At 37.7% G+C, this 14413-nt stretch overlaps 1 protein-coding gene across 1 annotated transcript; it reads right to left on the bottom strand.

Annotated features, from left to right (window-relative positions):
* Positions 1 to 4111: 4111 nt before the first annotated feature.
* Positions 4112 to 5020, bottom strand: LOC124888947. Its single transcript, XM_047400231.1, has 2 exons — positions 4759 to 5020; positions 4112 to 4662 (listed from the first exon to the last, which is right to left on the bottom strand). The coding sequence occupies exons 1-2, from the start codon at positions 5018 to 5020 to the stop codon at positions 4112 to 4114; spliced, it is 813 nt and encodes a 270-aa protein (XP_047256187.1).
* Positions 5021 to 14413: the final 9393 nt, after the last annotated feature.

Here is a 14413-nt window from a genome sequence, read left to right as displayed (position 1 = left end):
CTCAAAGAGGGGTTCAAAAATGGAAAATTCTTTTTGGTGGCGTTAATTATTTTGGCTAAGTGGACTAAAAGTACAAGGTGGCCTGCTATCATTTCTTATTTTATCAACTACAAAACAACATCAATTGAACCGGGCAAGTTCTAGGTACTACACTCTATAAGAACTAACACAAATAATCGCACACACAAAGGTAACTGAGTCAAACTCATTCTACTATTCTTAAGATTTACATCACATGGCTTGTATATTTTACAAATTATTGCCAATTACAGATTCACTAACAGTTGTTCACTTATCCTAGAAGACAAAAGTAAACAGTCACACAAACATATTCATAGCCTTATGCCAACATCATTCATCATCCATATCCACAATAGGGCGCTAACATAAACTATACTTTTTATTTAAGAAACAAACATTAATAAACAGAACTTAAGAAAAAAAGAATGCAAACTTAAACATAATCCTAGAAAGGAAAAATGTGACCTTAAACATAATCCTACACATGCCGATTCTACTAGATAGCACATGGGAGGAAAAGATATCAGAAAGACAACCCCCCATGGTACAAGTACACCCCCTTATAGAATAATACATGTTTTGTCCTCAAATGTATAAAATCTTAAGTACAGAGGAGGGGAAATACTTATAATACCTATTATTCATCTGAGGCATCTGCGAAATATAGTGAGGCTCCAGTGTCCTTAACTGTTGCAATGTTGACCCTCATGGTGGTGGGGGTACTCATAAACTCTCCCTCTAGAATGGGAGGTACCACATCCCGCACTGGGTCTAAAGTTGGCCCCCTAACTAGGACGGAACTGGTAGATACTTCAGTCGCTTTATCTTCCACTTTCTTTCTCCTTCTCTCTTCATCTCTCCTCAATCTTTTTGAGGCCTTCTTTAGATCATAATGCTCTTGCTCCTCCAGTGTCATAGCCTCTTTCTTTTTTCTCTTTTCAGCTTTCCTTTCAGCACATTCATCCCCCTGTTGCTTTCCCTTGTATTTTAATGGTCTTCCCATCAAATTAATAATTATTCGTCTTTATCACTCATTACCAAGGCCAAATAAAAAAGAGGTTGTTGTTGTTGCCTACTCTTTAATTCTTCGATGTCATCTTGTGCTTTCTGAAACTTTGCCATGAACTTTGCCAAGTCTGGAATGGATAGTGAATCCAGCCTTTTGTTGATTTGCTCCTCCATGTGATCCATCCTCATCTGAATGTCTTGGAATAGACGGATTACCTCAGCTATAATTCTAGCAACAAAAACCTGCAATTCTGCAGCCCAAGTGTTAAGTTGCTTCTTGAATTTCTTTTATAATTTCATAGACTTGGCGAAGTTTTCCTATGTCAACCTATATTCTGCAAATTTTTCCCCATCCAATAGTTTTGCAACTTCTGAACCTGAAGATGCACTTGATGGCACATTATCAGGTGATACATAAGTGGTAATCGATAACAGCATACCTGTTAGAATTTCTAAAGTATCTGGGGTTGGTGCTGACTGATTCTGATAGGTTGGAGGTTTCGTGACCCTTATTGTGAACTTCGAGTCATCCTTGGACTTCTTAATATCCTTCCTATGTATTGCCCAAACCTCATTATCTACCCCATGAATCAGAGGCACACCTACCTGCCTGCCTGCATAATTCCGTGATTAAACACGGGAATGGTAGTGCGCTGGCCACTTTATGTGCTCTCATAAATAACTCATCGACAATAATCTGACTGAAATCAATCTTCAGTCTTGAAATCAAACAAGCAATAAGTACAGCCCAATGACTATCGAGATTAGCATCACCTCCAATTGGCATAGGTCTCAATCAAACCACAACCCACCAAAACTTAGCTTTAAAGCTAAGGAAAGACTTCGCTATGAGCTCATGTAGGTTTGTTGCCCAGGAAAGATTACCATCATTGGTCAACAACCCTGCTAACCAATATCTTTAGGTAGATGTAGAACGCAGATGATACTCGAGTTCAGGAATAGCAGGCGAGGCTTCATAGTCTGGCCCAAATATTAACTCCCTGGACTGGAACTTACTTCTTGTTCGGCAGATCTAAAATATTTGAGCCCTTTGGAACGCCCTTTTTTGCCAACACCAAATACTTAGCAAAAAATTCCCTTACCAAATTCGACTGATATAAAATAGGTGGCTTTCTCATCCAAGCCAGCTCATACTCATTGAACCGATGCTCTAATTCGAGATTCTCATGTAACTTAAATGTCACTATCTTGTACTCCTCAGAGAATGGTCTTTTGATTGCCCTATTTGCCGTCAGTGTCAGTTCATCATAGAACTTATCCCTTTCTCCCTCGAGTTTCCATCTAATGGCCTCCCTTATTTGAGGATCTTTATGCCTAATCAAGTTGGCTTCCTCGAGCTTAGTCTTCACATCATCCGCTTCAATTTGTGCCTCCATATTGGTAGCCTCAATTTTAGCATCAACTAGCTTGGGATAAGACGTGACTACCCTTGCCTCATCGGGGCTTGAGCTAGTACTTCTGGTGTTGCTCTCACTCTCCTTTTCATACTAGGAGAGTGTAGGAAGTGTCTGGTCTCTTTGGTGAGTGTTGAAGGCTGGTGCTTCCTCACTCCTGGCAGGTTTGGGTCTTTTTCATGCTCAGCCACCACCTCTAGTCAATGGAAGTTTATGTGCCATCATGCCTGTAAAGAAGTAAAGAATTAGTTCATAATGCAAAACCGTTCAAAATAATAAAATATTTAGTGTGACGGTCATCCTAAAGGTCCGTCGATCATACGACGGTCTGTCAACAAGCCGTCAGACCTTATACATAAAGCCCTATTTTTTAGAGTCTTGTAATGGATGAACTGGTGGTCTATCAGATGACTGACGGTTAGCCAAGTGGTCCATCGCAGCTTTTCCAATAAGTGCCATCTCTGGGATCTTTGCGACGGTCCATCCGGTGGTCCATCGCAAGTCTGATGGTTCGCCAAGTTGGCCGTCATAGCCCTTTCTTCAGTTTCATCTTTCACTTTGGCATTTTGAAGAATACTTAGTGCACAATATCAATTTTTAGCACAAAAATGACATCAATTTCACATTTAAGCATAAATTTTCTCACTTTAAACATAGGGGTTACTCAGACTTCACCATAAAACAAACCATACCAGTGTTCAATACTCAAAACATTAACCCCATGCAAGAGAAGAAAGAAAAATAAAATTTCTTTTAACCAAAAGTTTATTCCCTTCATGCGTTGTAACTCAAAGAAGGAGGCAAAAAGGTTACGATCATACCTTGATTTTACAGTAACTTTTCTCTACTTACTTGTAACTTCAGAAAATAAAACTAACTTGAGATATTTGTCTGATATTTCTACTTAGGTTGTGATGAAGAGAAAGAGAGGGGTGGATTTGCTTAAATAGAGGAGAAGAAAGAAGATGGAGAGTCCCAGAGGGAGTAACTGACTTCAGATTCTTTGAATTCAGAGGGATTTAGTCAGTTGTAGAATTTGAAGAGGTTACACGTATTTAACTACCCTATTTTATCTCTTTAAAAGACTTTGAATCAAGTACGGGTTATTTAGATATGCATCAGATTTTACTCGACCCGACCAACAACTAGGGTTACAGTGACGGCTAACCTGATGGTCCATCAGGTTTGCGATGGTCCGCCGGTTGGCCGTCAAAGCTTACCAAGAACTAGGCAATTCTTCTTCATTACGACGGTTGTTCCAACGGTCCGTCGAGCCTTTGATGGTCCATCAGTCTCTTCATCAACTTATTTCAGTAAATTAGATTTTCCATATCTGGGTGATGGTTGGAGTGATGGTCCATCGATCTAGCGACGGTATGCCAACTCGACCGTTGAGCCTTATCCAAAATGACTTTCTATTACCATGGTTTTGACGACTTCGTTGACAATTCATTGAGGGGCCAACGGTCTGCCAAGTCTCCCGTCATCTTCTTTTTAACTGCAGAACTTCTTTCTTTCTGTATTTTTGGTCTTGCATACTTCACAAACACATCAGATTACACAAAAATAACAAATAAACTCTAACTACAAGTACAAAAACACTTTGTGGGTTTCCTTCCACTAGCGCCTAATTTAATGCCGCAGCACGATGTAGTTATCTCGATTACTCAGACTTCATTGAGATAGATAGTAGCTATGCGCTTCATCATGTCCATTGAACCGATATACAACTTCAGTCGCTGCCCATTCACTTTGAAGACACTTCCATCTTCATTTGCAAGTTCAACTACTCTAGATGAATAGACTTGATTAACTTGGAATGGACCCGACCATTTCGATTTAAGCTTACCTATAAATAGATTCAGTCTAGAGTTGAATTGAAGCATCCAATCATGATTTTGAAAATCTCTTTTTGCAATCCTCCGGTCATGGTACTTCTTTATCTTCTCCCTGTAAAGATTGGCTCTTTCATAAGCACCAAGACGGAACTCATCCATCTCATTCAGCTTACCCAATCTCAATTGTGTTGCCTTATTCCAATTCAAATTCAGCCTTATAAGTGCCCACAGCGCCTTATGCTCCAATTTAATTGGTAAATCACATTCCTTACCATAAACTAACTGGTACGGTGACATGCCAATTGGTGTCTTGTAATCCATTCTGTATGCCCATAAGGCATCATCCAGCTTCCTAGACCAGTCTTGTCTGCTAGCATTCACTGTTTTAGCAAGGATGGATTTGATCTCTCTATTCGAAATCTCCACTAGTTTGTTGGTGGTATGGAGTTGCTACCTTGTATTTCTTAACACCATACTTTGGCAAGGCAGCTCGAAACACTCGGTTTCAAAAGTGAGATCCACTGTCGCTAATAATGGTGCATGGCACCCCAAATCTAGAGAAAATGTTCCTTTTAAGGAACGCAACCACTCTTTTCCCTTCTTGTCAGACAAAGAAATGGATTCAACCCAGTTTGGTACATAATCAACAACAACTAGAATGTATCTCATCCCATATAAACTCACAAAAGGCCCTATAAAGTCGATGCCCCAAACGTCGAACAATTCTACCTCTATCATTTTTGTCAAGGGAATTTCATTTTGCTTGGAGATTGACCCCTACCTCTGACATTGATCACAACTTCTTACAAACTCATAAGCATCTTTGAATAAAGTCGGCCAATATTAGCCGCTTTGCAGCACCTTTCTAGCAGTTCGGTCACCTACATGGTGACCTCTAACCGAGGAAGCATGACATGCTTCTAAGATACTCAACATATCTATTTCTGGATCACATCTCCTTATGATATTGTTAGCACATCACCAAAACAGATATGGCTCATCCCAGAAGTAATGTGTCACATCATGGAGAAACTTCTTTATTTAATGAAAAGAAAGATGCTCTTGAATCACTTTGCTCACTACATAATTTGCAAAATCTGCGTACCAAGGTATCTTCTCCATAACAGCAGCTAAGATTTCCTTATTAAAAAATGCATCATTAATCTTAAATTCATCTTTAACTGCTTACTCCCCTTCCAGCCTAGACATATGGTCCGCAACCTGGCTTTTGCAACCTTTTTGATCTTTGACTTCGAAGTCAAATTCTTGAAGCATCAACACCCATCTAATCAGCCTTGGTTTCATATCTTTTTTGCCATCAAATATCTCAAGGCTGCGTGGTCAGTGTGGACCACCACATTGGTTCCTAGTAAATAAGCCCAAAACTTCTCAAAGGCATAGACCACTGTAAGAAGTTCCTATTCAATAAAGATGTAGTTCTTTTGGGCCCCATTCAGTTCTTTGCTTGCATAGTAGATAGGATGAAATAATTTATCCCTCTTTTGGCCAAGTACAGCCCCAAGTGCAACACCGCTTGCATCACACATGATCTCAAACGATTTTGACCAATACAGTGAACCAATAATAGGGGCATTGACTAACTTCCCTTTAAGGCATTCAAATTACTTCAAGCAATCATTATCAAAGTTGAACTTAACCTCCTTCTCCAAAAGTTTGCAAAGTGGATTTGTAATTTTTGAGAAGTCTTTTATAAATCTCCTATAGAATCTCGCGTGACCAAGGAAACTACGCACCCATTTTACTGAGATGGGATGCAGTCACTTCTCAATGACCTCGACCTTAGCTCGATCGACCTCAATCCCTTTTGTTTAAACTTTGTGCCTAAGAATAATGCCCTCCTTCACCAGGAAGTGACATTTCTCCTAATTGAGCACAAGATTAATTCTTCATGCCGCTTCAAGGCTCTACTGAGATTTACCAAACAAAGCTCAAAATAATTACCTACCATAGAAAAATCATCCATAAACACCTCCAAGGTGTCTTCAACCATATCTAAGAAAATAGACATCATGCACCATTGAAAGGTAGCAGCTGCATTACACAATCTAAACAGCATCTGCTTAAACGCAAAAGTACCATACGGGTAGGTGAATGTCATTTTCTCCTGATACTCCGGGGCTATAGAAATCTGATTATAACTAGAATACCCATCCAAAAAATAGTACCAACCTCTTCCCACCAACCGATCCAGCATCTGATCCATAAAAGGCATTGGGAAGTAGTCTTTCAACGTCCATGAGTTGAGTTTTTGATAATCCATGCTCTCCACCCAGTGACAGGTCTGAGTGGTATCAACTCATTCTTCTTATTTGCTACAATATTCATGCTCACTTTATTAGGGACATATTGTACAGGGCTTACCCACTTACTATCAAAAATAGGATATACGACTCTTGGATCAATACATTTAATGATTTCCTTCTTAACCACCTCTTGCATAGGTAGGTTAAGACGGCATTGGTGCTCAATTGTTGGTGTGCAGTCCTCCTCCAACTGAATTTTATGAGTGCAAATACCTATAGGGATGCCAATAATATCTGCGATAGTCTATCCTATCGCCCTTTTGTACCTCTGAAGCATAGAAATAAATTCCTCGACCTGCTGCTCACCCAAATCAGCCGCAATAATCATAGGTAGCATATTTCCACTGCCTAGAAACACGTACTGAAGATGTCCTAGTAACTCCTTCAGTTCCAACACCAGTGGCTCCTTAATTAATGGCTTAGCCGGAGGTGTTGGGTGATTTTTAAGATCCAGATTCAGCTTCTTATGAGCATAATAATATGATCCCATTCCTGTCAAAGTACAAATAGTCTCCTCACACTCTTCCATTCCCTCACTATCAAAATTTATGAGAATTGTAGCTAAGGGCTCAATAACAAATTTCTCCTCTATCAGCACTTTCTGTTCATCCTCATAATAAACATCAACAATAGAAAACACACCTATCTCCTTATGTTGCTTCATAGATTGGCACATATCATGTTCACTAAGTATGTGATTGTTATCAGACTGTTGATCAAAGGTTCCTGAATAAAGGGGTTTTGATTTATAGATTATGTTCTAAATAATTGCAACAGAGTTTTTCCAACTAATGATTCTTTTTGCAAGTAGTAATTCAATGATATTAAACAAATTAGAGCTATGGTTACTGAGATGCTTCAACAGCTAGGGTTGTGACTCACTTTAGAGTTCCAATTAATAACTTCAATTGCAAGGGTAGTTGAATCATATTGTTTACCCATTAGTTTCTCAACCTAAATTGGTAGTTTATCCTTTAATTCTCTCAAACTTAAAGAATGCATTGAATATTCAACTATTTTCTCATGTAGGTCAATCCTGTTAAGGCATTTGCCATTAATTCAAAGTCCATATAAACCCTTTCTTTTCCAAACAAACACTTTCCTATTCGAACAAGTGATGTTCTTGGGCTCACCTTTCAAGTTTGCAACCAATAAAAGTCATTAAAATGAAGAAGAGTTTATGCAATGTCAATTACCCATGGAACTCAAGTAGAATCACAACCTACATCAATTTTTCACATCAAGGCTCCCATAACCCTAGTTATGGGAGCTTAGCTAGACATCTCCATAGAAGAAAGAGAAAGAGTCTTTGTATTACTCGTAAATAAATTCAAAATTCACTTACAAAAGTTACAAGGATTAGTTCTTGAGTCTTTAATAGAAATGGAATAATTAGATCCACAAGTTTTACTTGATTCACAGAATACTACGTTACAAGGTTTCAAAGATGGAAAACTCAGGTAACAATATCTAAGATGCTCCAAATAAAACCCTAACTGGGTATTTATATACTCCCAGGTAAAAAGGATTTAAAATTCAAAATCAAAAAAACCGCATCCTAGTTGACGGTCACATCGACGGTCCGTTGGTGGACTAATAGTTCGTCGAGTCGACCGTCGCTGGAGGTTTCATAAAATTAGGTTCTATTAAGTGTCGACAGGTAACTCGGTGGTTCGTCGCTGGCCAGGCGGTCCGTAGCTTGGGCCTGCCTTCGCTTGACTCTCCACATTTCTAAGTTTTGTTTAGACCTGACGGCCAAGTTGGCAGTCCATCGGATATTTGACGATCCGCTAATTGGACCATCGCAAGTGTTTCTCATTTGATTTTTTTTGGTTTACTCTGATGGCAAATCCAGAGGTCCATTGCATAGCTGACGGTCCACCAATTGGACTGTCAGTGACCATTTCTTGTTACTTTTCTAGGTTTTCTTCTTCAGCTAACTCTTTAACCTGAAAACACTCAAATCCACTATTAAATAAAACTTTAGTTTCTTGAAAACACATAATTTTCCTAAGAAAAATATACAAAATATTTCGTCAAAAGCCAGAACATCAGTCACTGAAAGGCTAAAACATGAAGACCTAAAGCATGAATGAACACTATACAGAACCTCTCTTAAAAGAGGCCTAAGGAATAGATTATCAACATCATGGATTCATTAAGAGACCTAAATCGAGGATATTCATGACATAATCTGAATTTTACTGATCATTAAGAGTGTAGCATAAGTCATGGGAACTGATCATACTGTAAAACATGTATGCATGAGTCATGAGCTACATGACCTGAGTTTGGAGTTCATAAATTCATGGAATATGGTTCGGACTGCTAGGTGAACTGGAACTCCTTATACTAGGAACTGAAAGCATACATGGATTTCTACAAAGTGCACGAATATGAGCTATGATCACAGTGCTAACATGTAAGGCATGAGTAGATATCATGATAACTAAGGCACAAAGATTTAATTAAGAATGGGTCGGGCATCTTCCTCCCTAGTTTTGTTCTACAACACACTAGCATCACTACTAGAATATGAGAGCCTCACTTAATTACTTGCTCTACCATCTTCCCTTAGCTTAAAGCCATAATTCAAAGTCTGTGAACCACTTACTCAATAACTCTGAACTAAAATGTCATCGCTTTACTCTAGATTCTGGGGTAGAATAATGCATATATTTAGTAAACTCATTTTGAATGACTATGCCTGATAGTGTAAAACATGTTGCTAGTACTTTCTTTTGAGATGTAATTCTTTTTCTATAGCCCCAATAATCATCATCATTTAATAACTTAAACACTGAATAACTTAGAATCTCCAGGAGTATCACCATACCATGAGTTCACACCCCTAGTGCTTCAACTCTACTTTCTATTTGCTCAATCTTCAAAGATTCAAACTTAGATTCTAACACTTATCATAGATATTCCTAAACCTTTAAGGAACCATGCAAACTTCCTCATAGCCTAGAAATATCATATCTCTAAACTTATATTTTCCCTACACCATGGGAATTACCATTGTACCACCAACATATACTTTCAAATCAACAAATTTAAATTTTTTTCTTGCATACACTGGTTCAAGCCTACTGATTCACCCTTCATACAACTAGCCCCATGAAATATGATCTACTCGAATTCAGATAACACTATCCCTACTTTACTACTGTTGCTAAACTCCTAGCTTTATTCTTCTAATTCTAGATCATATGCTTTTATAAGATTCTAAAGAGGGTTCTAAAAGAACACCTGACTTCTAAGCACTGAGGCACTACCCCTTCATTCACTGATTAGTTCATTGAAAAGCTAAAAGTAAACTACTCTATTTCTGAAATCAACTAAAGTGATTTACTGGGAGACTATAACCGGGAAATGTCTGTATACCCGTCTGGCTAGGATAGATTTTACCCACTAGGGTAGACACTAAGAAAGACTCTACTAAGGTTTTGGGACTGATACTAAACTCGATAGCTATATAGGAGTTTAAAAGAAAGAGAAGCTCCATGGAATAACAAAGCGTAAGCATGTAAATGAAAGACCTGTAACGTACCCGTAACCATATCAAGAAAATTTTTTTGATCCTATTGGGACTGAAGTGTATATACACTGTTATGACGCTGGCCACTAGTTACACTAGAAGCAGTACCCTACTGAGTCAAGTGATCAGATGGAACTAGCAGACGACTATGCTGACTCCGTGGACTAACCTTAGGACATTCTCTGACTCTATGTCCTGGCTCTCTACATCCAAAATATACATCACTACCAGCTCTACACATACCATTATCATTCCTATCATATTCACCGCAAAATGGGTGGATACGACCATTGTTCCCACTACTATGTGACTTAGACCCTAGTGCTCTATCTCGACAGTCATTCTTAAACTTAGGCACTGGCACACTGGTTGAAGGCAAAGTTGGGGATGAGAATTTCTGACAGAATTGGGAGCGTTCACTACCCCTTAACCTTGGCTTAAAACTACTTGTTTTGGCCCCTTTATTCTTTCTCTTATTCTGCCTACGCTCCTCCTCCTTACTCTGCTGAGCATGAATCAAAAGCCTAGATAGGAAAATATCCTACAGATTTATCTGATCAACTACTGAATAAGCTAAGGTAGTGAAAACAGCTCTTAATTTGGCATGAGATACATGCTCATTTGGCGTGAGATACATGCTCATTCAGGGGATCTTCCTGAATAGGCGGAGGTGCAGGCTAATTCTCATTTCTTCTTCCGTCGTTTTTTCTAGGAGACATTTTCTATACACGGAAGGATGAATGAGTTAGGAAGATATTTTAAATAGATCTCATACTCTTTCACACTATATGATCACTGAAATAAGGGAAACTTTTCCTAAAACGTGTTGTAGCCTCTTGTCCATAAGTGTGGCGCTCTTCACACACATACACAAAACTCTACTTGACGTGACTTTTAGACTTCCTAGGATACTTTAAAACCTTAGGATCTGATACCAACTTTGTAATTCCTCGAGAGTATACCCTGGACTCCACAGGGTGCTTACGGTCACAAGTGACCACAAGCTAACCCATGAGCTGGTATATGTTGTGAACATTGAGTAAAACTAATACCAAAAGAGTATTTTGTGAATTTAATAGAATGCCATAAGTTTATATCATAGTTCTGATAATGTCTGTAAAACAATGATAATAATACTGATAAAACAACTGATAATGACGACTGAAAACTGAAAACTGACTAAGAGTGTCTTAAATCTTCTAACTGAGTAACTGAGGAGTTGATGGGAAAAGTCCCCAACTAACTCTGACTGGCTACTAAAACTGAAATAATGAGATAATCATAATTGATGCTCGAAACATAAGGACTCACCACTACTGCTTTTACTGGTGCGATGGAATATCTAGGTACGGTCGGGAACCTGAGCGTCCAAACCTATGATATGAGACATCATATGCTAAAAAAAGGTATGTTGTTAGTACTTTAAATGTATTGGTATGCTAAATGAGGTTAGGCTGATATGCATGGGCTCATGTACATGGATAATAACTAACTGAATAGCATGAGAAAACTGAGTAACTGATATGAATGTGTGATTGCTATAAAATTTGAGAATGCATGACAAAGCATATAACATGATTCTAAAAATAGTCTATAAAATAAAATACTAAAATCTGATAAATGAATAACTGATAACTATATGCCATGGTTAATGCAAACCTGAACTGAAGTATACTGATTACTGATTGAGACTGTGGAAGCTATTATCTAACCGACATGCCCTAATATAAGCTATTTGGGATCCAACCTGTGACCCCAATTGGAAGAGTGTTAGTACTGTGCCACGGGTACTAACACATGGTTGCATGGATCTACTAAAGTGTTGTCCCGATGGTCTAAGGGTTACCCTCAATTAGCAGGTACCCTTATGATATTAACCCTTAACTGGCAGGTTAACATCTCAACCTATGCTGGCTACGTAGTTATGGAATGTAGGGATTTCTACTAAGGATCACATCCTCAACTGGTTGGTGAGCCCCCATCCTTGGGTTTGCTCGGTGCTAAATCCTACTCCCAACTGAATTGACTTTAATCACTGTACTGTATTGAGCTTACTGACATGATACACTGACTGAACTAATAATACTCTATTAGATTTGAAACTCTTATGAAAGTACTTCAACTAAGTAAACAACTAAGTTTTCGGGTATTCATAACCCCCAGGACTCGATAATAATAACAACAGGGACACATGAAAGCTTTGAGACCATGGAAGGAAATCATTGTTTACAATTATTCACTTAAGCATTTCATCAAACTCATGGGGGTCAAGACTTTATTATGGGGGTGCTTTCAAACATGATAAGATAGCACGATCATATGATCAAATCATAAACTGGGCATTTTTTTCTGAATTCGCATGAACATGATATGAAAACCATAAAATTTAAAACATACTATAATGCATTCCACATGAAAATAATTGAAATCATAACTTGAAATCAAATTACCAAGGTATAGATAAACATACTTCAACTTTCAAATATGTAAGAGATTTTTCTATCAAAACTGTTGGAAACTTAATACATTATCGGATTTCATAAGAGTTTCTTGGAGATAATTCATTGTAAACATGTAACTTCATTATAAACATGTAATAAGTAGTCATTTAGGCATTTCATCGAACACTTGTAATTCATGGTTTAAGCTAAGTATGGGAATAGCGTTAAAACTTGTAGTAGTAGCATAATTTTGATGCTAAATCACCAATTAAGGCTTAAATCAGCGGACAACACCATTAAAAATATGTAGGGTTTAATAACAACAACAATTTCATAAAAACATGATATAGAACCAAAATTAATGGAGATTCAAGGTTAAAATCGCAATAATTTGTATAAATCATAACCTTGAAATTGAAATTAGGTTCTTGAACTCCATGGGTGAAAAGGGCCCATGGATGAACATTTAACATACCTTAAATCTTTGATCTTGAAAGTGAACTTACTCTTTTTGAATATTCTTGGATTGGGAATTATATTTTCTTGGTTTTCTTGTAGAAGGGCTTGAATCTTGTTCTTGGGAGATGATCTTGAGAGAAAACCCTAATTTTCTTGTTATTAAGAGTGGAGAAGAATATAAGTGATGACCAACTGATATATTATCTGTTAATAGTGTTTAATTCTTGATTAATACCAAAATTCCCCTAAAGAAACCAAAAAAATTTGCAAAAACCTTTAGTTGACGACCAAGGTTGATGGCCCGTCACTTAGGTGATGCCTCGTCACCTAAGTCGTCACTTTTAGGCTGGAATTTACCCCCTACTTTCCTAGGCTGATGACTAGAGCTGATGGGTCATCACTTAGTTAACGGTTCCTCACCTAAGTGGTGGCTCGTCAGCTTGGTCGTCACTCGATTGACAGATAGGTACTTCAAAGTAAAATGAGCATAACTTTCTACTCTGATATCGAATTAAGGTAAAACTAGTGGTGTTGGAAAGAAGATTCAAGGAAATTTATTTTGGTATATAGTATGACACCTGAATCAACATATGCTAAGAGAAACAATCACTTAAAGTTGATCCTTACTGGAGCATTTGTCAAAACTCTATCGATAAAAATGTCTTCAACATGTCTTTGAGTTAAGAGGATATTATGACCTTAATCAATAAAAAAGATATTTCCACATAATATATTTGATAATTACACATGTATAAACATAGAATAATTGGGTTTAAGTTTGTACGCATAGGAACAATGATTTAAATTCTAACCCGAAAATATGGGGTGTTACAGTGGCATACTGCGTTGCACCCACCAATGTGATAAACGATGCACCGCGAGCATATCGCACTGACTCTCCGGTATGAACACCCAAACAAGCCTCAAACCTCATCCGAAAAATCTGAAACTTACTCGAGACTTGCTATTGACCACCCCGATCATGAATCAACTTAAAAATCAACACTTTAAGGCCGGGAAAGTCAGAATTAAAATCATCAAAATTTGAGAGGCTTTGGAAATGACTAAGTATTAACACTTCATGGAATTTTTCAAAGTCTTGGACCCCTTTAACATTCCATATAAAATTGAAATGGACTAGGATCTTACGAGGTTTTACAAAAAAACACTACAATTACCACCTCTTTTATCTTCTTTCTAATTGCACGATGTGTTCTCTCTTCACGTCATTCAATTAAAAAGTACTTAATACAGTTTAAAATTTGTTATATGATGGTATCTTAATTGAATATATTGAAGTTAAATAGTATTCAATTTGGAAGACTTCGAGGTGAAAGAAAAAATTATACTTATGCATTGAATACTA

The sequence above is a fragment of the Capsicum annuum genome, chromosome 11 (assembly GCF_002878395.1).
Source record: "Capsicum annuum cultivar UCD-10X-F1 chromosome 11, UCD10Xv1.1, whole genome shotgun sequence".
Taxonomy (NCBI): domain Eukaryota; kingdom Viridiplantae; phylum Streptophyta; class Magnoliopsida; order Solanales; family Solanaceae; genus Capsicum; species Capsicum annuum.
The sequence above is the reverse complement of the archived record's forward strand: the minus strand, read 5'-3'. Positions and strand labels throughout refer to the sequence as shown.